Source organism: Oryctolagus cuniculus, chromosome 5 (assembly GCF_051225735.1).
Source record: "Oryctolagus cuniculus isolate XC-2025 breed Fujian yellow rabbit chromosome 5, ASM5122573v1, whole genome shotgun sequence".
Taxonomy (NCBI): domain Eukaryota; kingdom Metazoa; phylum Chordata; class Mammalia; order Lagomorpha; family Leporidae; genus Oryctolagus; species Oryctolagus cuniculus.
The window spans coordinates 132,951,851-132,979,513 of record NC_142871.1 but is presented as its reverse complement, the minus strand read 5'-3'; the positions used below and the strand labels follow the sequence as shown (position 1 = coordinate 132,979,513).

The 27,663-nt window shown below is 48.4% G+C and overlaps 1 protein-coding gene and 1 pseudogene across 13 annotated transcripts in view; one reads left to right on the top strand and one right to left on the bottom strand.

Moving 5' to 3' along the window:
* KCTD20 (potassium channel tetramerization domain containing 20) overlaps positions 1-27,663 on the top strand; it is a 36,358-nt gene continuing 8,695 nt past the window's right edge. The window contains exons 1-7 of one of the 13 annotated variants that reach the window (XM_051855729.3): positions 26-138; positions 12,126-12,546; positions 19,676-19,881; positions 22,351-22,443; positions 26,595-26,697; positions 26,825-26,921; positions 27,021-27,141. In XM_051855729.3, coding sequence (XP_051711689.2) covers positions 12,458-12,546; positions 19,676-19,881; positions 22,351-22,443; positions 26,595-26,697; positions 26,825-26,921; positions 27,021-27,141 — 709 coding nt within the window. In that variant the 5' untranslated portion in view covers positions 26-138; positions 12,126-12,457. Of the gene's footprint in view, positions 139-12,125; positions 12,547-19,675; positions 19,926-22,350; positions 22,625-25,194; positions 25,346-26,594; positions 26,698-26,824; positions 26,922-26,996; positions 27,142-27,663 lie in introns of those variants that run through there. The other 12 variants (XM_089334000.1, XM_070074145.2, XM_089334002.1 and 9 more) reach the window with 12 other exon arrangements.
* On the bottom strand, positions 8,208-9,037 carry LOC149126675 (S-phase kinase-associated protein 1 pseudogene; annotated as a pseudogene).

The following is a 27,663-nucleotide window of genomic DNA, read 5'->3' as shown; positions in this document are numbered from 1 at the left end:
CGGCGGGTGACTCAGCCGCGTGGCCGCGCGGGCCGGGGCGGGGGGCGCGCCCTGCGGCACTGCCGGTCCCCGCGGCGCTGCGCGCGCCTCCCGGGCGGATTCGGGCCCCGAGCGCCGGAGCGCGGCGGCGAGCGACGAGTAAGTGGCGGCGCGGCGAGGGTTCGGGGGCCGAGACCCGGCGCGGCGGGCGTGGCCCGGGGCTTGGCCTTTGTGTCCCGGCGGCGTCTCGGGAGGACGCCGCGGGGCCCCGTGCAGGGCAGGGCAGGGCCGGGCCGCTGCGGGACGCACGGGCGGGGAGCGGGGGTCTGGGCGTGTGGAGGCGGTGAACCCCGTGCGGCGGCGGCCGCGTGCGGGCCTGGGGGGTCCCGAGAGCCGGGGGTGCTCGCGGGCCGGACGCTTGGGCTAATTCCGGCGAGTCATGGACTCCGCTGCCAAGCGAGTAGTTGGTGGGACTTCCTCCTCAGCTGCGTGGAGCGGAGCGGTTTTGCTCGGCCTTCGCGCCCCGCTGCCCCACGCGTGCCCCTGACCGAGCCTGCCTTGCAGGGCAGAGCCGCCTCGGGCCCGCCAGCCTGGCCCTGCCGACCAGGAGCCGCCTTCTGCCGCGGCCTGCGGTTCTGCCCCAGAATTCCCGGGTCGAACCGCTTTATTTTTAAACGAGAACCCAGGTTTGTTTTTCTTTGTTGGTTTTTTTTTGGGGGGGGTGGGGTGGGGTGGGACTAAGCTGGGTAAACAAAGCTGTGAGGGAACTGTTTAACTCGCTCACGAAAATACGGTTCCCAGTCCCTGGTGCTCCGACCTTGTTAAACCATTTATCTGCAACTGTTAGCTGGGGGACTGAGGGTTTGTGAAAGGACTTCACCCTTAACACCCGCCCACCCCCAGTCCCAGGGTGCAGACTTGCTCCTTGGTCAGGTCACAGTTGCCCAGCCAACCCTAGCGCCCCTCCCAGAAATTTGAGTCTGGAGATCTGGGGGGATGGGAAGGGGGTCTCGGAGTGTGCATTTTAAAAATGGTCTCTTGCTGGACCCCACTTAGAAAAACATCACATGGGGCTAGGCTTGGGGTGTTAAGCATTTATTTATTTTTATTATGTTTTTTAAAGTTTATTTACTTAAAAGGCCAGGGGAGGGGGGAGGGTGGGGAGATACCTTCCCTTCACTCCAAGATATCCACAACGGCTGGGGCTGGGCCAGGCCAAAGCCAGGAGCCTTGAACTCCGTGTGGCCTCCCAGGAGTATTGGCAGGAATGCTGGGTTGCATGCGGAGGTGGGACTCTGAAAGGAGGTGTGAGTGTCCCAGACCACAGATTATCCCAGGGTGCCACAACACCCCAGCTGCTGCTGCGTTTGCAGGTTTGAAGACTGTTGACTTGCTCCTCCCCTGCCCCCAGTCAGGCTCAGGAAGGCAGTGGGAGAAGCTAGTGCTGTCCTGGACTCCGACACTAGGGAAGGAAGTGACTTTTGTACATATGCCCATACTGCCTCGGTGGCTCAGAGATCCGGCGCCTCTGCCTGACTGAACTGTTCATTTTGCTGATGGAGGCAGCTTCCACCATCAGCCGGGCTTCAGCAATGCCATTAGGCCAAATCAGCCTGCCCGCAGCTCTGTCTCTCCCTAGAGATAGAAGCAGGGCAGCCTGCGCCATGTAACTCCCGTGGTCTTGAGCTCTCCGAGTCTGGTATGTGAGGATAGCACCACAGCGTTCAGGAGGGCTTGCAGCTTTGTATGAATTCAGCCAAAAATCTGAGTAGTGCCTGTTTGTGCAAGTACTGTGGTGGGCCATTTTGTTGACAATACTGTGGTAGGGCACATGGCCGCACTGGGCCCGTGAGGCAGAAGTGAGGGCTGAGTGACCACTGCTGCTGCCTGAAGCTTTTTCTGTTTCTTAGTCCCCCTTCAAGGAGAGACGAGGTTAGTGGTAGGCCTTGTGTTCTTTTTTCCAGTCCTCGGCATCTGAGTTCTTACTCTGAGCTTTTTCTATTGATTTGCACACTGTCATGTCTTTCCTTGTGTAGTTGGGGTGTCCTGATGACTGTGTCTTCCTCTGTCCTTTGGCTAACTGGGGCAAAAAGTTTGGGGGAATTTACCAAATGGTTTCCAGTTGGAAGACCTAGAGTCCTGGAAATTTGAGGCTTAGCGATATAAGGGAACCTACTAGAAATGTATCTAGTGCAGTTCTCTCAGCTTTCAGGTCGAGTCTTGAGAAATGAGTTGGCAGAGTTGAGGACTCCTGGCCCCAAGCCCAATACTCTTAGCACTCACACCAAGAAAAATATTTTCAAAAATAGAAAAGATCCAGAGAGATTAAATTATAAGTAGATGAAGGAAATGGAGAGACTTCCCCTGTGGCTACAAAGGCAGTATTATCTGGGAGGATTAGAGGTTGAAGGAGAATAGGATCCAGCTGTCTAGATCATCAAGAGTGGCAATATTGAGACAGGAACCCTGTGAAGCTTGAAATAAGCAGTGGAAGGACAAATAAGAGCAAGCAGGTAGTTATGTAGAACCCGCAAGATGTCAGGAACTCCGTGTTTTTAAAAATGATTTAATATAGGTTTAGACAAACACTTCAGTGAACTTTTATTACGTGTTAGATGCTTGAGCCGTGTCCTAAATCTTTTGAAGTTGTAGTCTTAGGTATATTGTTGTTCTTACCAAGGTTAATAGGTATCTCTGTGATACAATGTAAGGTTAATCTAACTGCTAATCTGAGTCAGTAAATTTCTTAATGTTGTATGGAAAATGAGATTATTGGAATCATACATGCATTTCTGGAATAACAGGACTGAAAGTATGGTTGAAAGAAGAGGGCCTTTGGATATTTTGGTTTAGAGTCCCCAAATTAGGCATGGTTAGATTGTTCTTGTATGTTTATGAAAGTAATAGAAATAGTAAGGGCTGAATGATTAGTGTTCATTATGCACCAGACACTAAATGGTTTCACATCATTGTCCCATTTAATTATCCGTTTTATGGATAAAGAGATTATTTACCCAAAGTCTTAACACCTCATAAGAGGCTGAGCCTGTATTCAAATTTAAGTTCATCTCACTTCAAAGCCATTAAAATTTATGCTCAATAGTGGCCTACTTATACTTCTCTGGATAGTGACTGAAGTCACTCTTGCAGCGGTTCAAATCTTGGCTTCTTCATTTATTAGCCTGGATAAGGTACTCCTCGTTTTCTGTGTCTCCAAAAACAGTAATAGTGCTACCTCTGAGGGCTTTTAGTTAATTCATCAAGTGCTTAGAACCATGCCTGACAAACTGTAAATTCTCAGGAAATGCTGCTGTTCAGGTTGTAATTATCACTAATAGTAAGTTTTATGATAAGTAATAAATGTTAGGTAAACCACATCTCTGTTCTTACTTAATCGGGCTAGCCTGGCCAAGCAGTGTGATGTCATGGAAAGAATCATGGCCCGGGTTGTTTTACCTGTAGTTCTGACCAGCTGGCCATAAATCTGGCTTCCCCTGACCCCTTCCTTGGCTTCCATTAATTTGCTAGAGGGGCACATAGAACTTAGGCAAACCTTCCCATTTATGGGTTCCTTATAGAGAATATGATAAAGGATGTAGGTGAAGCAATGCATGGTGGGGGTATGGGAAAAGGAGTGTATGGCTTCTGTGCTCTCTGGGGCTCCCTCTAGGAACCTGTGCGTATGCACCTAGCCGGAGGCTCATCCCAACTCTGCCCTTGTGCATTTGGGGGAAGCTTCGTCAGATGATTGATTAAATCATGTCAGTGCTCAGCTTACAGGTAAACCCACTTCCCTCCCTGAAAGCTGGGGACTAGGGCTGAAATATTCCTTGGTCTTTTCTGTGTCTGACACCCATCCTGAAACTACTTAGGGCTGCCAACCTCGGGTCATCTTATTATCATCAGAAAGACACTTAGCACTTGGAGGCTTACAAAGAGTTCAGGAGTTCTGTGCCAGGAAGTGGAGACAAGACCAAATGTGTATTTTCACAGTGTGATACCCTATTACAAATTGTTGCGATGAATATCTTTATTAAAGCATCTATTCATTATTATTATTCCCATTCTACAAAGTTGTAGAAGTGGCTTTTCGACCTAAGGATACAGGCACATTTTTTCAGGGCTAATGAAATACGTTGCTAAGTTATCCTTCAGAAAAATTATAAATTCAACAGAGTGCCCATTTCCCATAATCCTGCCAAACAGTATATTTCAGTCTGTCCATTGAATGAGCAAAAAGTAGTATTGTAGTATGCTATTGGGTTAACAAAGATACTTTGTAATCCTTTGTACCACCTATGCATGCTCTTTTAGAGTCCCGTATTATTTACATCTGTCATACTGTGGAATTTAGAATCGAGATGGTTGTTTATCATTTTACTAATGCTGAGAATTTAAAGGCAGCTTTGCTATTTTTAAGGTTTGAACTTCTGGTCAAAATGTTAAGAGGTCTGGAAACAGTGTTTAAATGTAAACCAGGGCCGGCGCTGTGGCTCAGTAGGCTAATCCTCCGCCTTGTGGCGCCGGCACACCGGGTTCTAGTCCCGGTCGGGGCGCCAGATTCTGTCCCGGTTGTCCCTCTTCCAGGCCAGCTCTCTGCTGTGGCCCGGGAAGGCAGTGGAGGGTGGCCCAAGTGCTTGGGCCCTGCACCCCATGGGAGACCAGGATAAGTACCTGGCTCCTGCCATCAGATCAGCGCGGTGCGCCGGCCATTGGAGGGTGAACCAACGGCAAAGGAAGACCTTTCTGTCTCTCTCTCTCACTGTCCACTCTGCCTGTCAAAAAAAAAAAAAAAAAGAATGCAAGAAAACTTTTCTAAGTTTGTCATATTTGGGAACTTTTAATGTTTAAGTTTGTTTTTTAAGATTTACTAGAGTTTTTTTGAGTACTTAAAAAGGTTTGCTTTGTAGGCAATTGAAGTGCTAAAATAAGAAAAAAGTTAAGATTGCAAATGTAGTTTAATTTTTTTTCATGGAAATGTCAAATTTAGGATAAGGTGGTTTATATTTAAAACTGGGGGGGTGGGCAGCGCCTAGGCACAGTAGGTTAATCCTCTGCCTGCGGTGCTGGCATCCCATATGGGTGCTGGTTCTAGTCCCAGCCGCTCCACTTCTGATTCAGCTCTCTGCTGTGGCCTGGGAAAGCAGCAGAAGATGGCCCAAGTCCTTGGGCCCCTGCACCTGTGTGGGAGACCTGGAAGAAGCTCCTGGCTCCTGGCTTTGGATCAGCACAGCTTTCCCTCCCCCTCTCCCCCTCCCCCTCCCCTTCTCCCCCTCCCCCTCCCCTTCTCCCCCTCCCCCTCCCCCTTCCCCTCTCCCTCAACTCTGACTTTTTTTTTGACAGGCAAAGTTAGACAGTGAAAGAGAGAGAAAAAAGTCTTCCTTTTTCTGTTGGTTCAGCCTGCAGTGGCCGCTGCGGCCATCACAGGAGCCAGGAGCCAAGTGCTTCTTCCTGGTCTTCCTTGTGGGTGCAGGGCCCAAGCACTTGGGCCATCCTCTACTACCTTCCCAGGCCACAGCAGAGAGCTGGACTGGAAGAGGGGCAACTGAACGGGACTAGAACCCGGAGTGCTGGCGCCACAGGCGGAGTATTAGCCAAGTGAGCCACAGCGCCAGCCTACTCTGACTTTCAAATAAAATAAATCTTTAAAATAAAAAAAAAATCCTTATATAAAAAAGACACTGTTTAAGGCCTTTAGTCTCTTTAACTGTAAATATAACTGAAGATCTTAAGTCCTAATATAAATCCAAGTAACACAGATTTTGAAAACTTTTTAAAAAATGATTTATTTATTTGAAAGGCCACATTAGAGAGAGAGAGAGAGAGAGATCTATCCCCTGATTCACTCCCCCAGTGGCCGCAATGTCCAGGGCTTGGCCAAGCTGAAACCAGGAACTCCTATCTGGGTCTCCCACATGGGTGGCAGAGGCCGAAGTACTTGAGCTATTTTCTGCTGCTTTCCCAGGCACATTAGCAGGGAGCTGGGACTGGAACCAGCACCTGTGTAGAGAGAAGGAGAGACCTCCCACCTGTTGGTTCACTCCCCAATGCCTACAATGGGTAGGGCTGGGTGGCCTGAAGCCAGGAGCCTGGAACTCAGTCCAGGTCTTTCACACAGGTGGCAGGAACCTGAGGGCTTGAGCCATCACCACTGCCTCCTAGGATCTGCATTAGTAGGACACGGGAGTCATGCGCCAGAGGTGGACATTGATTCAGGCACTTTTATTTTATTTTAAAGATTTATTTATTTTATCTGAAAGGCAGAGTTACACAGAGAGAGAAGTCTTTCATCCGCTGGTTCACTCCCTAGTTGGCCAAAACGGCCGGAGCTGAATCAATGCGAAGCCAGGAGCCAGGAGCTTCTACCGGTCTCCCATGCGGGTGCAGGGGCCCAAAGACCTGGGCCATGTTATATTGCTTTCCCAGGCCACAGCAGAGAACTGGATCGGAAGAGGAGTAGCTGGGACTAGAACTGGCGCCTATATGGGATGCTGGCACTGCAGGCGGTGGCTTTACCCATAACTATGGCACAGCGTTGGCCCCAAGGCACTTTGAAATGTTGTTTTAAAAACTAGGCCATACACCCACCCCAAGTAACTGATAGAATTTTTATATACACAGAAACTGTTCTTCACAGTTACATTGACTTAATATAAGATTATTGGGCAACCCCATTGGTTCAGTCTCTGGTGAGGGCCTTCTTGGCTGTACCACAACTTGGTAGAGAAGCGGGAAGGTGCTACATTTTGGATATAGTTTGGATGTTGAATGTCCCTCCATGTTTTGAAGGCTGGGTCCCCGGGGTGGCACTCTGGGACATGATGGAACCTGTTAGGAGGTGGGAAGGTCGCTGGGGGCATGCTCTCAGAGGGCAGTTATGGTTACAGGTGTGTTATGAATAAAAGCCTGAGTTGGGCCCAGTCTCTGTCTCTCCTCGTTCACCATGTGACACCTCTTCCAGGCACATGCTCTGCCATCTGCATGGGCCTCTCACCAGACCTAAGCCTGCACCATATGTTTCAGACTTTGAACATCCAAAACTGTGAGGTTTATTTATAAACCTTTTCTCTTGATTAAATCAGTTGCCTCGGTATTTTGTTATAAGGCTGAAAAACTGACCGATGCGAAAGGGGACCAGCTGCATGCAGAAGAGACGGAGTATGTGGGGTGCCTTGCTCTATAAAAGCACACTGTTGCAGGGCTAGCTGGGGCCCCTGCAAACTGCATGAATCCTCTCCAGGGGCCTAATCACCTCACACTGGGGCCTACCTTTTATTTTATTATTTTATTTTTTGTATTATAACTTTTACTGGAAGTATCTCACATTCATAATGGACGTTTTCTGGGTTTTACCACGTATTTTAATGTTCAAGGTTATTTATGACATGCGTGTATCATGAAGACTGTTCCCCATATGGGAACACTGACTATAAAAAATGGCATACCACTTAAGTGTCTTTTAATTGAAAAGCTAATAAACTGTCTAGTTAGGTTTCTCTTCCCCCAAAAAAGCAGATACCAGGTAGGTAGTAACCGAGTCTTCTAGGCAGGATTTTCAGAGCTGAGAAGATTCAAAACCAGAACAAGTCCTGCTGTGGACAGACTGATCGATATCTGTGTACTGACTACTGGCTGAAGACATCCCTGCAGCCCCACCCAGAACATTCACTTCAGGAAGCCTCTTTCCAGGTTCCAACTCATGAATGAAGATGGTATTTTCTCAGTTCTACTTCAGAAAACTTTCTGAAAGTTGTTTTATTTTTTTTTTTAGAGATTTATTTTATTTATTTGAAAGAATTAGACAGGTAGAGACAGAGAGAGGGGTCCTCCATCCACTAGTTCACGCCCCAGATGGCTAATATGGCTGGAGCTATGCCATAGCAGAGAGCTGGATCGGAAGAGGAGCAGCTGGGACTAGAACCAGTGCCCATATGGGATGCTGGTGCTGCAGGCCAGGGCTTTAACCCGCTGAGCCACAGTGCCAGCCCCAAAAGTTGTTTTATTTACAATGCCAACTTTTAAATGATCGCTCAAGTTAACTGGACAATGAACTAGACCGAAGTCGCTTTGCAAGAAGAGGGAACTCCCCGAATGCCAATTTCTATCGAGAACCCACAGTTCAGTTTTATTCAGAACAAAGAAAACAGGAACTTTACATCATACTGGAAGAAACTCCAGTTTGGAGTCTGTACGCAAACTACACATGCAGTGAGGACAATATTCTGCTAAAACAAATGGTTTGCTGTCGCGTTTGTCCACTGTTTGCCTGATACTAACAGTGTATACACAGAGCCGTGGGACTAGCGTTATGGACATTCCTTACAGGGTTATAGGGTCAGGCACAACGTCGCACTTCTCTTCACACTACTGGCTCTCTGCGCACCTGGGCTTCCTCCACTTCAGTGTACTCGCTGTTTGTAGGTCTTGCGAGTCCCCTCAGGAAACTCCCTTGCACATATTAGCCCCGATTTTGCGTCTAACATCAAGCAAGCCTTGGCTGTCTAAGTTGTTTGCAGCCAGCATGAGTTCACAAAGTTTTCCTTGGTCAGTTTCCAGGAATTCTCGGTTCCAGCCAGGGACGGCATCTGCTCGGTTTTCTTTGTTCTCATGGTCTTCAGGAGGAGGGCCATCCCTGGGGTGGGCACTCCTGACGACCTGTTTTACTATTGCCGCACGAACGCTGGTGGAGGCACTGGTGGTCACCTTCTTCATCATCCGTTCCCAAACCATCCAACATGATCCTGATGGTCACAGAGGGTTTGGCATTTCCACATCAACCTCAAAAATCTCTCCGTCAGAACTCTGCAGCTTAATTGAAGGCATGGTATTCGAGTTTGTGGAGACCGCACTGAGGCTGACAAGAGGGGTGGAGGACAAGGCCACTTGGGTCCTGCATTTTAAGGATTCCACCACTGTCAACATCACCATTCTGAGCACCAAGCTTCTAGCATGTGAGCCCTTTTTTAATGCAACGTTTTGAACATGACACTTCTCAACGCAGAAAACGCCGGCTACAGGACAGGGTCCCCTTAGTTTACTGTGTAATTCAAGGGCCTTTCCAGGCTGGCCCAAATCTGTTCTGCAACTTTGGCTTCCACAGGGCAGTCATGTACAGCTCTCTAACTTATGTGTTGTCCAGCTCCTTAGACAGTGACGTGCACTGCGTTCCCCGGAGTTGCGTGCTATGATGGGGACCCTGATTTCCCTCCTCTGTTCATTAATCCTTCACTCTACTCTCCTGCTCCTTCATATAGTAATAAAGCTGTATTTTACTTTCCTGCTGTTACAGGCTGTCACCTTCTCTGGAATGTTCTTTCCCCCTTTCTCTACCAGAGTTCTGCCTAATAGCACTGGGGCATTATATAACCATAAGAAGGATGAGTAATGTCTGTGAGCTCCTGATGGGATTTCCAGGATATATTGTTCAATAAAAATACCATGGTGCAAAAGACTCGATATAGTATTCTATATTTTGTGTAAAAAGGAATTAAGGATGCACTTGTATACATATTTACTTATTTCTGCAAAGAGAAACATGAAGGATAATTGAAAACTAACAAAGCCAGTGCTGTGCTGGAACTACAGCTCAGTGATGATATTAAGAGGTGGGGCCTGGGGTGAAGCTCTGCCCTTGTGGGTGGGATTAGTGCCTCATTAAAGGAGACTGAAGGAGCCAACCAGTCCTCTGCTGCTCCCCCTGCGTTTTGTACATTAGGACAGCGCCACCTGTGAAGAACAGGCCCTCACCAGACTCCTGTCTGCTCCTGCTTTCATCCTGGGCTTCTCAGCCTCTAGGGCGTGAAAAGATAAATTTTCTATTCTGTATAAACTTCCCGATCTCCCATCTCCGGTGTTTTGTTACAGCAGCACAAATGGACTGACAACTGGGTATCTGTGGGGAATAAGTTGGAGACTGGAGGGAAAAGGGGAGGGAGCCTTCTGGCCTTTCCTTTTTATGGGACTTTAACTTCTGAACCACGTAGATGTTTACATATTCAAAAAGTAATTTAAAAAATGCTGTGATTAAATACAGAGAGAAAACAACTTTTGAACATAGCACAAGGACTGTACATCCTTAGTGAGAAGTACTTCATAAGGGTAAAAAGAGCTACATCCCCCAAAACACTGAAACTCAGTAGGTTTATTGTTAATATTGGCATTATAACTGAAACTAGTCTATGAAGCAAGATTTTCAATCTCAGAGAAAAGATGTAATAATATACAGTTAGAAAAAACTGCTGTATTCAATTTGAATTGAAAAATATCAGTGTGAACTGAGGATTGTTTGAAAAAGAAATCTTCAACCTTTGTCACCTGGTGTGGCCCAGACACAATGGCACCTACACAGCAGCGAGGGCATTTAGTGGTCAGATGGTCCAAAAGAGACTCTAAGAGAAAATATGAGACTATTTGGATAGAATTATGGATTATATATTAATGGTATTATGAAATGTGAATTTTTCTTAGGTATGAAAATAGTGGTGTTTTGTACAAGAGTTTTTTTTTTTTTAATCTTTTATTTATTGAATATAAATTTCCAAAGTACGACTCATGGGTTACAATGGCTTCCCCCCCCATAGAGTTTTTTTTAAATTCTTAGGCTGTGCATGCTGAATTTTGAAGGAGGTGTGTTGTGATGTCTGATTTTCAAGTGATGTGGAGCCACGCGTGTACATACATGCAGTGTGGAGCCGCATGTGTACATACATGCAATGTGGAGCCGCGTGTGTACATACATGTTCACGTTTATACAGAGAGCAGCAATGAGGGCACGAGTGTCGGACTGAGCGCTGGTGAATCTGAGGGGAGGGTGTGGTTTCCTCAGGGATTTGAAAAGTTCCAAAATAAAAACTTGGGGGAGAACATCTTACCTGTACTTTACGAACCCAACCCAGATTTTGTCTCTTTTATGAAGATTTCCTTTCTCCAACAACACTAGCTAGAGGTGGTTTTCTAATACGAATTTTAAGAAAGTTTATATTTATATTAAAGGCTTCCAAACCTGAGTGCATGTGAGAATAGCCTTTGCCGTCGTTCTGTGTATGTGATGACAAATGTCCAGTCCTCACAGTAAGCCTACAGAGTCGGACTTGCAAGGGATGGCATCAGAATCTGGAACCACTGGTCCGTACCACTGACTCTGGTCTCATCCCCGAGGGTTACTCATCATTTTTACATACCCCCAGCTAACCAGCTTGGGAACTGAGCACCAGCACTTGAAAGTGTTGCTCAGTCCTCTCTGTCTTTCGCCGCTGGCACCTGCCATCCACACAGCAGACATTCAATAAACCCAGTGTTGACCACACAGGGGGTGCTTCAAAAAGCTCATGGAAAGTGGAATTAAAAGACAAGTTTATATTGGTGCAGAGAATTTCTGAAATTGATGTGTAATCTTTTAGTGATAGACATTTTCCATGAGTTGTGGGGACCCCTCCAGAAACTTCTGTCCAGTTTTGAGAGAGGAGAAGCTGATGAAAGTGCTTAGTACAGAGCATCCGGATACATGGTTGGAAAGCTGTATAGCATTTAGTAGCTCTAAGCCGACAGGTTTGGTTTACAGAAATACCATGTTTGTTATCAACAGATGTTAGGATTAAATGTTAACGGTGGTGTCACAGTTGAGGCTCATTGATGCTGCCAGCACCTGTGTAGCTGCAGTGGCGTGGGTGGGCTTTCATTTTGTAGACCTCCAGGGACATGAGAGCTACTCATGGGAAATGGTGACTGTAGTCAAGCCTGGCACACTTGATGTGGATAAATCACTGCTACTGCCTAGCGTCTTCCCCTCAGCACTTCTGCCACGTTGAGGCTGGGGCCAGAAACTCCACCCAGGTCCCCATGTGGGTGGTGGGAACTCTAGCACTTTGGCCATTGTCCATTGCCTTCCCAAGAGCTGAATCAGAAGCTGAGCCAGGACTCGAACTGGCACTCCTTATGGGACGTAAATGCCCCAAGCAGAGGCTTAGCACACTGCCGCAGTGCCAGCCTGTAAGATTCATAAAGGAAAAGTTTTAGAAATATTGATGAAAAACCACATTAAAATGAGCTCTTGAGGTTACACATTGTGGTGCAGGTTAAGCCGTTGCTTCAGATACCCGCATCCATGTTGGAGTCTGGTTTGAGTCTCTTCTCTGCTTCCCTTCCAGCTTCCTGCTAATGTGCACCCTGGGAGACTTCAGCTCAACTACTTGGGTCCCTGCCACCCAAGTGGGAGATCAGACACAGTTCCTGGCCCCTGGCTCCAGCCGGCCCAGCCCTGGCTTTTGTAGCTGTGTGGGGAGTAAACCAGCAGATAGAAGATGTCTCTGTCTCTCTCTCCTGCCTTGCAAATAAAATGAACTCTCATACATTACTCCTCAGATGAGCAAAGATGAGGAAGACTGAAACCCTGAGTGTTTACAGTTCTGGAGAATGGCTGCTCCGTGCTCCTGGAAGGAGTGTAAACTGATGGGTTATAGAGCACAGTCTGGCAGCGCATATGAAAACTGAAAACGTGGTTACCCTTTTCCATAGCAACTTTACTCCCAGGAGCTTATTCCAAGGAAATCATTGTGTAGATGCCAAAGGGTGTGTACAAGATTTCAGTACAGTTTTGTTGATTTTTATGATACTTGTATCTTTTTATGTTGACAGATTTTTTTTTCAATGAGCACATAGTGATTTATGAGCAGCAAGACTAATAATGCTAATTTTTTGAATGGGGGGAAAATAGCCATTCAGTCACAGGGTTTCTGTATTACTGCTACAACTTCTGCTTGGTGAAACTACAGCAGAAAGTACTGGTTTTCTCTTCCACTTCTGACTAACAATGGAAGAATAATAACTCCTAGAATCAGTAGTGAATGTGAGGTGATTTGGGGAAGCAGTATGCTGGGGTGGGAGGAAGGTGGGAATCCAAGGACCTAACTTGGAATGCGCCTCTGCCTGTTGGCTAGAGTGGTGATTGGGGCAAGGGGCTAACTTTTCTGAGGCTTTGCTCTCCTCTCCCTGCCCCAGTAAATTGAGAATAATTAAAGTATCTCTCCTGAGCTGGTTTCAGGATAGAATAGGCTAGGCTTGTAACAGCTCTCTGCAGATTCAGGTGGCTGTCTGTGGGGTAGGAATAATGGGAATCAACAGATACTGAGTGTCTTCTGTGTGCCAGGCATTGTTCTAAGCACTGGAAGTGAATTACCTTGCTTAATCCTTCTGTGAATCTTGAGTGGTTAATGGTTGGTCAGCCCCTCAGAAGTGAGGCGGTGGAGGGGCCAGTGCTGTGGCTTAGCTGGTAAAGTTGCCGCCTGCCGGGCCAGCATCCCAAATGGGCACCAGTTTGAGTCCAGAACAGCACAGCTCTGGCCATTGCAGCCATCTGGAGAGTTGAACCAGCAGATGGAAGATTCTCTGTCACTCTCACTCTCTACTTCTGTAACTTTGCCTTTCAAATAAATAAATCTTAAAAAAAAAAAGAGGCGGTGGAGACAGAGACATACAGGATGAAGGGTGGAGCCATCATGAAAGTATAGCTTTGGAGCAAAGCAGCCAGAAAGCTTTTAAGAAGTATCCCCATTGCACCAGTCTGCCAGATTCTTTGAGGGGAACAGCAAGGAGGTGGGAGGGGACTCTCAGTGGAAATAATTTCTTAACGAGACTCAGTTTCTTCACTGATTTAAACAACTAAGTTATTTTGGGCTTGGGACCATATTGTAGGAAAGTATTTAGAAATGTTAAGGATAGAGCTTTCTAAAGGCTTGATACTGGAGTGCTCTTAACATTTTTAGAAGTCATTTGGGGTCGGTGTTAGGTACTGCAGGTTAAGCTGTCATTTGGGACACTTGCATCCCAAATCCAGCTCCCCCTTTTTTTTTTTTTTTAAAGATTTATTTATTTATTTGAAAGAGTTACAGAGAAAGAGAGATCTTTCATCCACTGGTTCACTCCCAAAATGGCTGCAGTGGCCAGGGCTAGACCAGGTGGAAGCTAGGAACTTTTTCTGGGTCTCCTACATGGGTGTAGGGGCTCAAGTAGTTGGGCCATCTTCCGCCGATTTCCCAGGCGCATTAGTGGGGAGCTGGATCAGAAGTGGAGTAGGGGGCCGGTGCTGTGGCACAATGGGTTAAAGCCCCAGCCTGCAGCGCTGGCATCCCATATGGGCACTGGTTCGAGTCCTGGCTGTTCTTCTAATCCAGCTGCCTACTGATGGCCTGGGAAAGCAGTAGAAGTATGGCTCAAGTCCTTGGGTCCCTGCACCTGTGTGAGAGACCAGGAAGAAGCTCCTGATTTCGGATTGGCTCAGCTCTAGCTGTTTTGGCTATTGGGGTAGTGAACCAGAAGATGGAAGATTTCTCTCTCTGTAACTCTGTCTTTCAAATAAATAAAAATAAAAATTAAAAAAAAGCAGCTGGAACTTAAACCAGTGCCCATATAGGCATTGCAGGTGGCAGCTTTATCTGCCACGCCACAGTGCCAGCCCTCCCCCCGGAATCCAGCTCTTACATAGACATGGTCCTAAGTATAGAAAAGAATACTGCCTTTTCAGAAGATCATGCCCTCATCCTATCAGTCTGACTGCATTGTGCCTTTGAGTAGCACCTTGTTAAGTTTGATTGCTTCCACCCTCATTCCAACTAGTTTTTAGAAATCTGAGTAAAATGGCAGGATATTGAACTTAGTAAAATGTGATCCTATAAGTATCTTGTTTTCTTCAGAAATAATTGAGGGAAATTACAAATAAGAAAATCATCTAGAGCTTGTTTTGGATTCATATTCAAGGTGTTTGTGCCCCTGCAAGAAACCAGTGTGACTTTAGGTGCAGGGAATGTGTTGAGATAATTATATCAAATATTTTATGTAGATTTTACAAGATGGAGAGATTATGACACTAAATAGCTGACTGTTCCAGATTAGAAAAATCAAGATTTAGGGGCCAATTTTGGGGCACAACAGGTTAAGCTGCCGGCTGCAGTGCTGGCATCCCATATGGGTACCAGTTCAAGTCCCAGCTGCTCCACTTCTGATAAGGCTCCCTGCTTATGCACCTGGAAAAGCAGTGAAGATGACCCAAATGCTTGGGCCCTGCTACCCACGTGGGAGACCCAGAAGCCCCTAGTGTCAGCCTGGGCCAGCCCTGGCTGTTGTCATTTGGCGAGTGAACTAGCAGATGGAAAATACCTCTCTCTCTCTCTGTAATTCTGCCTTTAAAATAAATAAATAAATCTTTAAAAAGAAAACATACATACATACTTGTGCAGCTCTTTAGAGTATACACAGTGCTTTTACATAATGTACGGAAGAAGTTTAACTGGCTTGTAGGTATTCTTTGCTCTACAGCTGTACTATCTAAGTTCTATTTTATATATAAAGATTCATTTGTAATTTTTTTCTTAGATTTATTTTTACTTATTTGAAAGAGTTACAGAGAGAGAAAGGGAGAGACATAGAGGTTTTTCATCCGCCAGTTTGGCCAGGGCAGGGCCAGACCAAAGCCAGGAGCCAGGAGTTTCCTCTGGGTCTCCCACGTTTGGGCATGGGCCCAAACACTTGGGCCATCTTCTGCTGCTTTCCCAGACCATTAACAGGGAGCTGGATCAGAAGTGGAGCAGCTGGGACTTGAACTGGTGCCCATATGCGCATCACAGGCTGCTGCTTGCCCTTCTGTGCCACAATGCTGGCCTCCTATTTATCTGTAATTATTTGAAAGGCAGAATGACACATCATCCATCTGCTGGTTGACTCCCTAAAAGCTCACGGCAGCTGGGGCTGGGCCAGCCTGAAACCAGGAGCCAGGAATCCCACCCAGGGCTCCCACATGGGCAGCAGGAACCCCAAGCACTTGGACCATAATCCACTGCCTCCCAGGCACGTTAGCAGGAAGCTTGATCAAAAGCATGGAGTAGCTGGGACTTGAATCAGGCTCTGATAGTGGGTGTGGGCATCCTAGACAGCGGCTTAACCCGTTGCACACGACGCCTGACCCTATGACTATATTTTAAAATTTCTGGTGTTTCCTGAAGCAGCCTCTTAAGTTATTGTTGAGGTGTGCAAGGATGTGGTGGATCTTTGGTTCTTGTAATTATGTGTTGCTGTGACTCTCAGAGTGATGGTGACCCAAATTGTAGCAATACCGTATTAAAATAGTGCTTTGCTGCTGCTTTTCTCCCATCGGATCTGCTCTGAGGACCAAGATTCATTTAGAGGTGGTTACAGACCTAGTGGGCCAGGAAAATATTAGAGTTGAATGAAACATCCATCCTGGAAGAGGAGTAGCCCTTGCTGTCTTGTTGAAACTGGCTGCTCGGTGTAGGCTGAAGAATTTGGTGTCAGTTGGTTTACTTCTTAGGCTTCATAGGTCAGGAGATCTTTATTCTGTCGGGGGTTGTAGAGGAATTACAGTTGAGCAGAGATTAGGCAGAATGCTAGTCTGTGTCATTAAACATTAATCCTGAGAGAGTTTCTTAAAACGAGGAAACACCTGGCGAACTAGATCCTCTCTAAGAGTTTGACAGTACAGTTGGAAGAGTGGCTAGGATTGGAGACCATAATCAAAGCACCCTTTTTTGCCCTACCTGTAAGGTTTGCATTTTCTTAGAAGAGCATATATTCCTCTAATATAAATTAATCAAATGCAGATGCCTGTTAAGTGCTCAGAAAGTCACCTTTTCACTTCTCAGAGATCTCTCCCCTGCTAAGTTCCAAGTGCATCTTTTTATCGATCCACTGTATACAAATTAAACACAGCTTTGAGCCCTGGTACTGCACACAAGGAAGGAAATGTTTTCACTGTACTCCACTGTAGCAAAACTGGTTTTCCTGCATTGGAAGGGTTGAGTAAATAATTTACAGTCTCCTCTGTGCAAGTTCGCGAGAGAGAGGCCTGCTCAAGCTCCCTGGGTTGGCCCTGGCCATCTGGGAGAACAGCGGAGAGCAGTGTGACTTCCTTCCTGAGCAGCTGTGGGCAGCAGCAGCAGAGGCAGGGCGGAACCAACTGGAAAGCAGCAGACCCCTTTCATCTTGATGGAGTTCTTTCCAGTTCCATGGCCATCTTTATCCTGTCTGGATTTCTGTCTTTCTGTCTTCCTGTCTTTCTGTCTTTCTTTCTGTCTTCCTGTCTTCCTGTCTTTCTGTCTTTCTGTCTTTCTTTCTGTCTTTCTTTCTTTCCAGGCAGAGTAGACAGAGAGAGAGAGAAAGGTCTTCCTTTTTTCTGTTGGTTCACCCCTCAATGGCCACTGCAGCTGGCGCACCGTGCTGATCCAAAGCCAGGAGCCAGGTGCTTCTCCTGGTGCTTCTCCTGGTCTCCTGTGCGGGTGCAGGGCCCAAGGACTTGGGCCACCCTCTACTGCACTCCCGGGCCACAGCAGAGAGCTGGCCTGGAAGAGGAGCAACAGGGACTAGAACCTGGTGTGCCGGCGCCGCAGGCAGAGGATTAGCCTAGTGAGCCACGGCGCTGGCCCCTGTCTGGATTTCCACACTCTGAGTCTCACTTGAGGGGACTGGTGGTTCTGTTTCACTTTACCAAGTGCTAAGGAAGCGGCTGCATTTTTTGTAATATAAATGTGTTCCCTTGAAGAAGGGTGATCCTGAAGAAGCTATAGCCACATGTTGGGTTTTCTATCCATACATTCACTTTATTTCTTCAGTTTGCTTTATGCTGTAAGAGCCATTGTCGGAAAATACTCTATCAAACTGTAAACGTCTCTTTAAAATGATTTATTTTTAGGTACATGCACTGATCCATCTGTTCAAAGTAGTCATTTTTATATTTCATCCAAGTTAAAACATGGGTGAAGCTGAGCAATCAACTTTATGTTCAAAACTTTTTTTTTAAGGGCTTATTTATTTGAAAGGCATATTGACAGAGCCGGGGTGGGGAGAGCAAGAGCACGAGCTTCCATCCTGTCCCCTAACACCCGCAATTAGGCCAGGAGACCAGAACGCCATCTGGGTCTCTCACGTGGGTAGGGGACACAAGTAGTTGAGCCATCATCTGCCCTCTGCCAAGGTACACGTGAGCGGAGGAGCTGGGACTCGGACCAGCACTCTGATAAGGAACGTGGATGTCCCAAGTGGTGGCTTACCCTGTTGTGCTGCCGTGCCCAGCCCTGTGCTCAGAATATTTTCCTCTGGGTTATGAAGGGGCTCAGACTTTGGTTCATATTACAGATATTTATTGACACCTGCCACATGCTTGATAGGTCAGAACATTGAGAGCAGGAAAACCTGTTCCTGTCCTGGGAGCTTCTTCCCTCCTACACAGTATTGTGAAGTGTGCAGGCCATGCGCATACAAATCACTGGTGATTTAAAATAGTCTTCCACCAGAATGCCAGGTGGAAAGTAGTGCAGGGGTGAGCGCGGGCATGTTTTGAATAGTTGCAAGGGTTGCAGGATGTGATAACCAGCAGGAAGCTGTGTGTGGCAGTGACTCAGTGACTGTTGTTCATGGGAACTGTGCGCTGCTTGGGAAGGGGTGTCATGGCCTTCCAACCAGTGTGATTGTGAAGTAAGTAAGGTTTGGGGTTGAGCACAGGGTATGGAAAATGAGAGAGAGAAAAGGGAAGTTAAAAAGGAGAACCTCGGGGGCAGACGTGGCACGGTGGTTCGATGGAAGATCTCTCCCTCTCTCTGCTTTCAAATCAAGCAGTCAGCCTGACTTTCTTAAAGAACTTGAACACTGCAAGCACTAGGTTGTGTTTTGTTTAGCTCAGGTTGGCGTTACTTTTTTTTTTTTTTTAAAGATTTATTTATTTATGTGAAAGAGTTACACAGAGAGAGGAGAGGCAGAGAGAGAGAGAGAGAGGTCTTCCATCCGCTGGTTTACTCCCCAGATGGCCGCAATGGCTGGAGCTGTGCCGATCCAAAGCCAGGAGCCAGGAGCTTCCTCCGGGTCTCCCACTTCTACTGCTTTCCCAGGCCATAGCAGAGAGCTGGATCCAAGTGGAGCGGCAGGGTCAAACCGGAGCCTGTATGGGATGCCAGCCCAGGCTTAAGCTACTACGCCACAGCACTGGCCACAGTCAGTTTTGTTTACTTGAACAATTGGACTCTCCCTACCCGTGTGTGTCTCTGTGGTATAAACAAAACCAAATGATCACACTGCCATTTAAAATGTAGAGTTGGGGCCTGTGCTGTGGCATAATGGGTAAGGCGACTACCTGCAGTGTCAGCATCCCATATGGGCACCTGTTCAAGTCCCGCTACCCCACTTCTGATCCAGCTCTCTGCTATGGCCTGGGAAAGCAGCAGAAGATGGCTGCACCCATGTGGGAGACCTAGAAGAAGCTCCTAGCTGCTGCCTTCAGATCAGCATGTCTCCAGCCATTGAGGCCAACTGGGGAGTGAACCAGTGGATGGAAGATCTCTCTCTCTCTCTCTCTGCCTCTCCTTCTCTGTGTAACTCTTGACTTTCATATAAGTAAAATAAAATAGTAGAGTTGATTGTGTATGTGGCCAAAAGTGGTGGATTCTACATTTATTTTGTACAAAACTTAAAATTATTAAAATTATTCCCTGGTACCCAGTCTGTTAACATTCTTAGTGATTTGACAAAGACTATTTAGATCAGCCAGGTTCTTCTCAATAGAACAACACAGAAATGTGCAGATAGCCCATTGCTCCTGAGAACAGCAGTGAGAGCTGTCCGCTCTCCAGCTGCCTTCGTCCAGAGAAGTCCTTGGACACCTGTTCGGCGAGCTGGAAATCATGCATCTCCTGTCTTCCAGGATTTCTGTCTGGCCGAGCACACAGTTCCGGATACCGAGTCCAAGGATGAACGTTCAGCGCAGCGGTGACAGCGACAGGTCATTGCGGCAAGAGGCTAGCTGCCTAGCGGATGACACCTCAGCTGCTGCCCAAGAAAAAGAAACAAGTAGCCTGGCTTCCCCTGGTCTTCACAGTCTTCCTTATCCCTTGGGTCCCAGAAATGAAGGTACGGTGTTTAGCTGTTGCCTTCATCTGGGGGTTTTCTGATAGGTGAGCATGTCCTCTACCCAGAAGGCAAGAATAGAACGTTCATCTTGGTCTAGTAACCCATGAATTGGTTTAGTTTATATGTCACAAAAGCTGTCCATCACAGAAAATCTCTGCTTTTTTAATCAGTGTAGCACGTCTAACTTAGTGCTAACGGCGTAAGACAAACAACCCCACATTTGGAGCCAGAATTCTGACAGATCTAGATTCCAGCTTTGCTACGCATCAGCTATAACCATGGACGAGACACTTAAAGATCTTAACTCTAGAAAATAAGGACGTTAATATATTTCCTATCTCGCAAGGCTGGTGGCTTGATGTGAAAACTCCTGATTTCTGAGTCCTTTTTCACTTTTAATAAGATAATTAAGCTTTATTGAAACACCACTGTCATGTACATCTGCTTACACATTGCTCTCCGGCTACCATGGCAAAGACTGACCTGCAGGACCTGCAGGGTTTTCTTTCTGGCCTTTACAGAGTGTGCTGATCCCTGTTCTAGATAGTCCTCACGACTGGGATCCTCATTTCACAGGTGAGGAAACCAAGCCTTAGAAAGCTTAGGTAACTGGCTTGCGTCCACGCTGCGAGTAGGCAAGACTGGCAGGCTGTGCTGCATAACTGACACAGAGCAGTGAGTCTGTTTTCCTGCTCGCCCACTGAGGCAGGGGTCAGGAACCCGCGAGCACAATCGCTTTTTTGCTGGGGGGAGAGCAGGCGTTCCGAGGAACTGGCTGAGTAATGCAGGCCCCTGTGTGGTGTCTCAGCATGGAAGGCGTGCGGACCCGTGAAGGGTGAGCAGATGCTGCCTGTGGATAGTGTGGAAGCTCGGCTCCTGCTCCTGCTGTGCGAACACAGGGCCTTGCGGAAAACTTGTCAGAAGCTGAAGAATGAACGCTGGAGGCTTTCAGTCTCGATTTTGGTTTGCTTTTATCTACAAACAAATAGGAAAAAATGAGTGTCCTCCAGCTGACAGTTTATTTCAGGACATCAGAGTAACTGCCAGGAGGTGCCATGGACAGTAATCAGGTTCATGAGTGACTGCGCGCAGATTTAAAACGCTGAGGGGCAGCGAGCCGTGCAGGTGTATCTAACATTTTATTTCTTTTTAAAAAAGAGCCGGCGCCGCGGCTCACTAGGCTAATCCTCCACCTGCAGTGCCGGCACACCGGGTTCTAGTCCCGGTTGGGGCGCCGGATTCTGTCCCGGTTGCCCCTCTTCCAGGCCAGCTCTCTGCTGTGGCCTGGGAGTGCAGTGGAGGATGGCCCAAGTACTTGGGCCCTGCACCCCATGGGAGACCAGGAGGAAGCACCTGGCTCCTGGCTTGGATCAGCGCAGCGCGCCGGCCGTGGTGGCCATTTGGAGGGTGAACCAGCGGAAGGAAGACCTTTCTCTCTGTCTCTCTCTCTCTCTCTCTAACTCTGCCTGTCAAAAAAAAAAAAAAAAAGTTTGCCCCAAATCCAGGAAAATGTTAACTAAGGTGTAAATCTAGGTGAGATGTCTTATACTCTGTGCTTCTGTATGAAATTTTCATTAAAGTTTTTTTTACGTTATAATAAGATGCCTTAGGAGCCTGCCTCCCTAAAAGCATCCTCTGGCCGCTGGCCGTCCTCCTGTGAACACTCCTGGCTGTCCTCTGTGCACACCCAGATTTGAGACACTGAGCTGGAAGCCCAAGTGTGGCATGCAGCGTTGTACATTTGTAAGTGCTCATGCACACTGTATTTCAGACAATAATGAGAAGAACTCTGGGAGGGACGTGGAGCGAACCCTCGTTTTGTAGGTGTTAGACCGGGGTTAGGAAAGCTAAATCAGTTGCGTAAAGAAAACAACCTTTTGGTGACAACTCGGACACAAATTGAAGTCCCTCCCATGCCTAAGTCCCAATGCGCTGGCACTTCTCTGCCCAGAATAAGACCTGCCTGGTCATCATGACAAGGCACTTTCTGTGGATTTCTAGGGAGAGTGATTCTCATGATCTGGTCTGGAAAACAACATTTAAAGCAGTCTGGAAGGCTGTGAAAATGCAGAGTTGGGGCACCCAGCAGAAGCAGGTTCCTTCAGCAAACACGAGTAGTGCGTGCAGTGGATGTGAGGGCTGGTCCGGGCGCACCGGCGCTGCGGGAGTCAGGAGCAGGGCCAGGCACTGCTGCGTCTTCTGCACAGTGTTGGTGCAACATGGACATCATTTACTTGCAAGTGTTCCAGTCATTTTAAATGTGGGCATCCCTGCCTCCATCCCCCCGGCCCACAGCTGTGCGTGGCTGCGCACGGAGACCTCAGGGAGACCCAGAGTGCTTCCAATGTGTTTGTCATTTGCTCCAGGCGACACCTGAAAGTTTGGTTTTTTGTTTGCTTAGTTGTTTGTGTTAAAGCAGGCAGGGCTTTGGCTCTTGAGTTACTTTGGTTTGTTTGTGTGATCTTTTAGAGCTTTCACTTGACCACGCCTCTCAGCCAGCAAATGTGCAGCTCTCTCACATAATGCCACTTCCCGAAGACACCAAAGGCTCCTGCTGCCAAGGTGGGAGTAAGCGGAACCATGAACCCTTTATTGCTCCAGAGAGATTTGGAAACAGTAGTGTGGGCTTTGGCAGTAACTCCCATTCCCAAGCGCCAGAGAAAGTGACGCTTCTTGTAGATGGCACTCGCTTTGTTGTGAATCCACAAATTTTCACTGCTCATCCGGACACCATGCTGGGAAGGTAACTGATGATAAATTCTGTCCAGATTCACTCTGCTCTCTCTAAATAGAAATACCTGCTGTTTATCTCGCATTGGCTGTGAAAGTGAAAAGCATTGCATTGCTGTTTTTCTACCTTCCTCCTTCCAGGAGAGAGGGAGGACAAGCTGGGAAAAGCCTTCCGTGTGTGGGTGACTTGGGGACGAGGGGGTGTGTCCACGTCCAGAGCCAGTGTAGCCAATGAGCCTCTGGGCAAGGACTCTGGGAAGTGCCCTGCCGAGGCCGGCCCCTGTTCCCCTGCATCCACGCTGCAGTCCCATTTCCCAGTTCACAGGCTAAGACCCTGGGACAAGGTGAGACCTAAGTCATGCTCTCTTTCGCTTTTAATAAAAAAGAGAATTGGGCCAGCGTTCCGCGGGACACAAGAACAAAGTCGTTTTACAAATGCCTTTGATCTGCCATCTGCTGCCAGCTCTAGGCTTGGCCACAGAAGCTCTGCTGTCATTGTCTGATGGCCCAGAACTTTGGAACGCACTCTTTATGCCTAGCTTGTTTATTGCTTTGCTCTCCCCCTCTCCGACCCCGCCTGTCAGGGTCAGAGGTCAGGGAAGGAAACAGACTGCTCAGGAGGGTGCTGGCAGAGCCCCTCCTGGACAGCCCAGGCCTTCCCAGGAGGAAGAACAGATGAGGCTGAGAGTTTATGAACAAGCGTGCTGACGACAGTGTGCGTGGAGGCTTTGCTGTTGGGGTCTTCATCTACTTAGAAGTAGACTTGGCGCAGGCGTGCGGGGCAGCAGTTAGGACGGCATCCTGTGGCAGAGTGCCTGGGGCTGTGCCCGCTCTGCTCCTGCCTCTGGCTTCCTGCAGACGCACACTCTAGGAGGCAGCAGGTGATGGAGCAAAGTGCTTGGTTTCCTGCTACCCACAGACGAGACCTAGAATGAGTTTCTAGCTCCTGATATTGCAGGCATTTGGGAAGTCAATCAGTGGATGGGAGAATCCTCCCCACCCCCCCAATAAAAATGAAGACAATGAAAAAGGAAGTAGATTTTGTTTTGTTTAAAGATCTAACCTCACTCAGGACCTGAAGCTAACTTGAACTGAATTAGAAATCAGAACGGATCACACTGAATTGCTGAATTCTAGGCTAAATGAGATCCAGCTATCCAAACATGTGTATATTTGAACATATAAATTCATAGTGAACAATTTTACATAGAACCAAATATCCTCATATTTCTTAAACATCTGAATCAAGATGAAAGCAAAATATTAAAACATTTTTCTAATTAGCTCTATTTTTTTTAAAAAGATTTATTTATTTGAAAGAGTTACAGAAAAGGGGAGAGACATGTCTTCCATCTGTTGGTTCACTCCCCAAATGGCTACAATGGCCAGAGATGAGCCAATGCACAGCCAGGAGCCAGGAGTTTTCTTCCAGGTTTCCCACATGGCTGCAGGGGCCCAAGGACTTGCACCATCCTCCACTGCTTTCCCAGCTGCATTAGCAGGGAGCTGGATCGGAAGTGGAGCAGCCTGGACTCAAACTGGCACCCATATGGGATGCCAGTGCTGTAGGCCAAGGCTTTAACCTGCTGTGCAACAGCGCCAGCCCCCTACTTAGCCCTGTATTTTATCAGGCTTAACTTCTTGGTCTCAGATTTAGTGTCACCATTGTATACTCCTGCCCACTCCACCCAAAAAAAAAAAAAAAAAAATTCCTCAGTGCACGTTGGCTGTTTGAGGAATGTCACCTCTAAAAGTAGTGATCAACAGAAGAAAGGCAGTGAGCAGCCATTTATGCTAGCACTTAAGATGCCTGGGTCTCACGTCAGAGTATCTGGACTTGACTCCTGGCTGCAGCTCCTGACCATTGTAAACCTTGGAGGCAGCAGTGATGGCTCAAGTAATTGGGTTCCAGCCACCTACAAAGGAGAGATCTGGACTGAGTTGCTGTTCCAGCCCCAGCCATTGTGGACATTTGGGGAATGAACCAGTGGATGAGAACTTGCTCTCTGTCTCTTTCAAGTAAATCTTAAAAAGAGAGAAAGATGGAGCTGGCATCCCACCTGGGCACATTTGAGTCCTGGATGCCCCACTTCCAATCCAGCTCCCTGCTAATATCCCTTGGAAAGCAGCAGAGGATGGCCCAAGTGCTTGAGCCTCTGCACCTACATGGAAGACCTGAATGAAGCCCCTGGCTCCTGGCTTTGGTCTGGCCATTTGCAGCCATTTGGGGAGTGAACCAGCAGATGGAAGATCTCTCCCTCCTCACCCCCACCCTTTCCTGAAATTCTTCCTTTCAAATAAGAGAGAGAGGCAAGCATTTAAAAAAAGATTTATTATTATCATTATTTATTTGAGAGAGAGTTATAGAGAGAGAAAGGTCTCCCATCCACTGGTTTACTCCCCTAAATGGCCGCAACAGCCAGGAGCTTCTTCTGGGTCTCCCACGCGGGTGCAGGGGCCCAGGGATTTGGGCCATCTTCCACTGCTGTCCCAGGCCACAGCAGAGAGCTGGATCGGAAGGGGAGCGGCCAGGATAGGAACCCGCACCCATAAGGGACGCCGGCGCTGCAGGCGGTGCTTAGCCCACGACACCAGCACTGGCCTCAGCAAGCCTTTTCTGAGTCACAGATTCTTGGCTCTTCGAATCAAGAGATGGGCTGTCCCTCGCGAGAGGAGCCTTGTTCTTTGTCCAGGTGGCTCATTCAGCTGGGTAGACTCACAAATTCTGAGTTACGTAAGTTTGTTCTGTCCTCTGGCTGCCTATGGTACTTGTGAGCCTAACCAGGGGGAACACGGGTGGGGGTCACTGGTCACGAGGGGGCTGAGTGGGGGCGAGGGTGGATTAACGCAGAGCCTTGCCGCTGCTGGAGAAACAGCGCTGAGCCTGAGGGCTGCTGGAGGGCGGAGGGGCGGGCAGTGTGCCGCTGTGTGCGTACCCGTCCATGGCTCTCCTAGCTAGGCTTTAACCAGAGCATTCCAGAAAAACATCAGCATTCGTTGGTGACTGCTGTTACCCGGGTGCACTTGTGCATGATGCAGAGTGCCTTGGAAAGCATGTGACGTGGAGTCATTTTCAGACCTTTGAAAAGCAGCCACGTCAGAGTGGACAGCCCTGGTGAACCGGGGTAGCAGCACTGCCCTGCGTGTTAAGGAAGGAAATTGGGAAATCGAATCAGGCTGGCTGAAGACAGCAGGTGCCTGCCCTGCCCTGCCCTTGGTGCTGTCTTCCGGTTCCACAACTCTACACGAGTGTGTGGCAGGAGCACAAGTCACCAGATCAGTTGGACGGAGGAGAGCTAAGAGAGGGGCCAAAGGGGTGGGTAAGGGAAGCAGCTCTCTGTCCCCGCCCAATGGCTCGGGAGTTCCTGAGCCCGCTGAAGCGTGTGGGAGTGCTGATGAGGCCTAGCGCCCCCTCCTCTCCTCCTCTGCCTGAAGGAGGGCGTGTTCACTGTTGAGATCCGGCGGGAAACCACTGAGCTAGCTGCGCCGGTTACTGCAGTCATCAGCGATTAGATGCCCACGCAGACTCGGGAGTGCCGGGGACGGTGTGCCGGAGGTGGGGAACGGAAGGCAGGGACGAGGCGGGGCAGCGCGCGCCCTCGTGGCTCATCAGCAGGGGCCTGGGCAGCAGGGTGCGCCGGGTGAGGCCGTCACCACACCCTCCACGCACTCCCCACGGGCCGGGCCGTCTCTGCTGGCGCTGTTCTGTATCTGCTGCAGAAGCCCCTCCCTCGCTGCACATGAACCTTGAGGACTCGCGTCCTCATTCCTCCTTGCACACACATGCTTAAAGCAACTGCTACCTTCTGCTCTCTGAAGGGTGTTTCCTAAGACGTGCGCTCAGCTTGTGGGTGGCGGGTCCCAGTGCTGTTTGTGACTTGCACAGTGAGAGGCCGGAGTGGAACAGTGCGGGATGAGGTAGAGAAGGGGCCGTGCTGGGAGGGATCGGGAGGAGGTCACACTGTTGCCTGGCTGTCTTTCAGGATGTTTGGACCCGGAAGAGAGTACAACTTCACGCGGCCCAACGAGAAGGGAGAGTATGAGATCGCCGAAGGAATCAGCGCGACCGTGTTTCGCACAGTGCTGGTGTGTGGTTTTGCCCTTGTTTTACATGTCTTCCCCAGAGGCGTGCCCGGCCGGCCGTGACCCTGACTTTAGGGTCTCTGCTTCCAATCGTTGCCTTTCCCGCCTGTGTTCTGTTCCTGCACTTCAGGTGTGAGCTCAGTCGTCAGCAGGTTCTGATGGAAAGCGTCAGGACGGCCGGGGCCGCTTTGCCATCTGCCAGTTCGGCCAGCTTGGTGATCGCCCCGGTAGCCCCCTGCTTTCACAGGGCCGGGAGGGAGACGGGTTGAAGAAATGGTGTCCCATCTTAATGCGGCCTACAGTTCTCCCTCCTCGTCTGCTTACAGGATTATTACAAAACTGGTATCATCAGCTGTCCTGATGGCATCTCCATCCCAGACCTTAGGGACACATGCGATTATCTCTGCATCAACTTTGACTTCAACACCATCCGCTGCCAAGACCTGAGTAAGTGCGGGAGCCGTGGCAGCAGCGCTTGCGCCTGAGTGTGCTCTGGAACAGACTGACGTCTGCATTACTGAACAGAAGGACCTCCACGTGTGGGTTGCACATGATCTGCTGAGGCAGAGGCGTGATAATCAGTAACCTGTTTCCTCTACTGCTTCAAAGCACTGCAGGGCAGCGGGGTAGACACAGGGAACCAGGCGGTGAGTCTCAGCGTAGCCGGACCAGCCGGCAGGTCGCCACGCTGCCTGCTTCCCTCCTGCGGCCCTGCTTTCTCCACTCTGACAAACAAGGACACTGCTTGTCCAACATGAGCAAAGGCTCACTGTTACATAGCAGTTTGGCCAGGCTTTTTGTTACAATTTTATCACTTTTTTTTTTTAACATGCCCAACAAATTGGGCTTCCTTGCTAGTTCTCTTATTTATTTGTTGTCTATTTGAAAGGTTGAGTGACAAAGAGGGAGAGACAGAGAGATAGAGGTCTTCCATCCGCTGGTTTACGCCCTAAATGCCTCCAGCCAGGG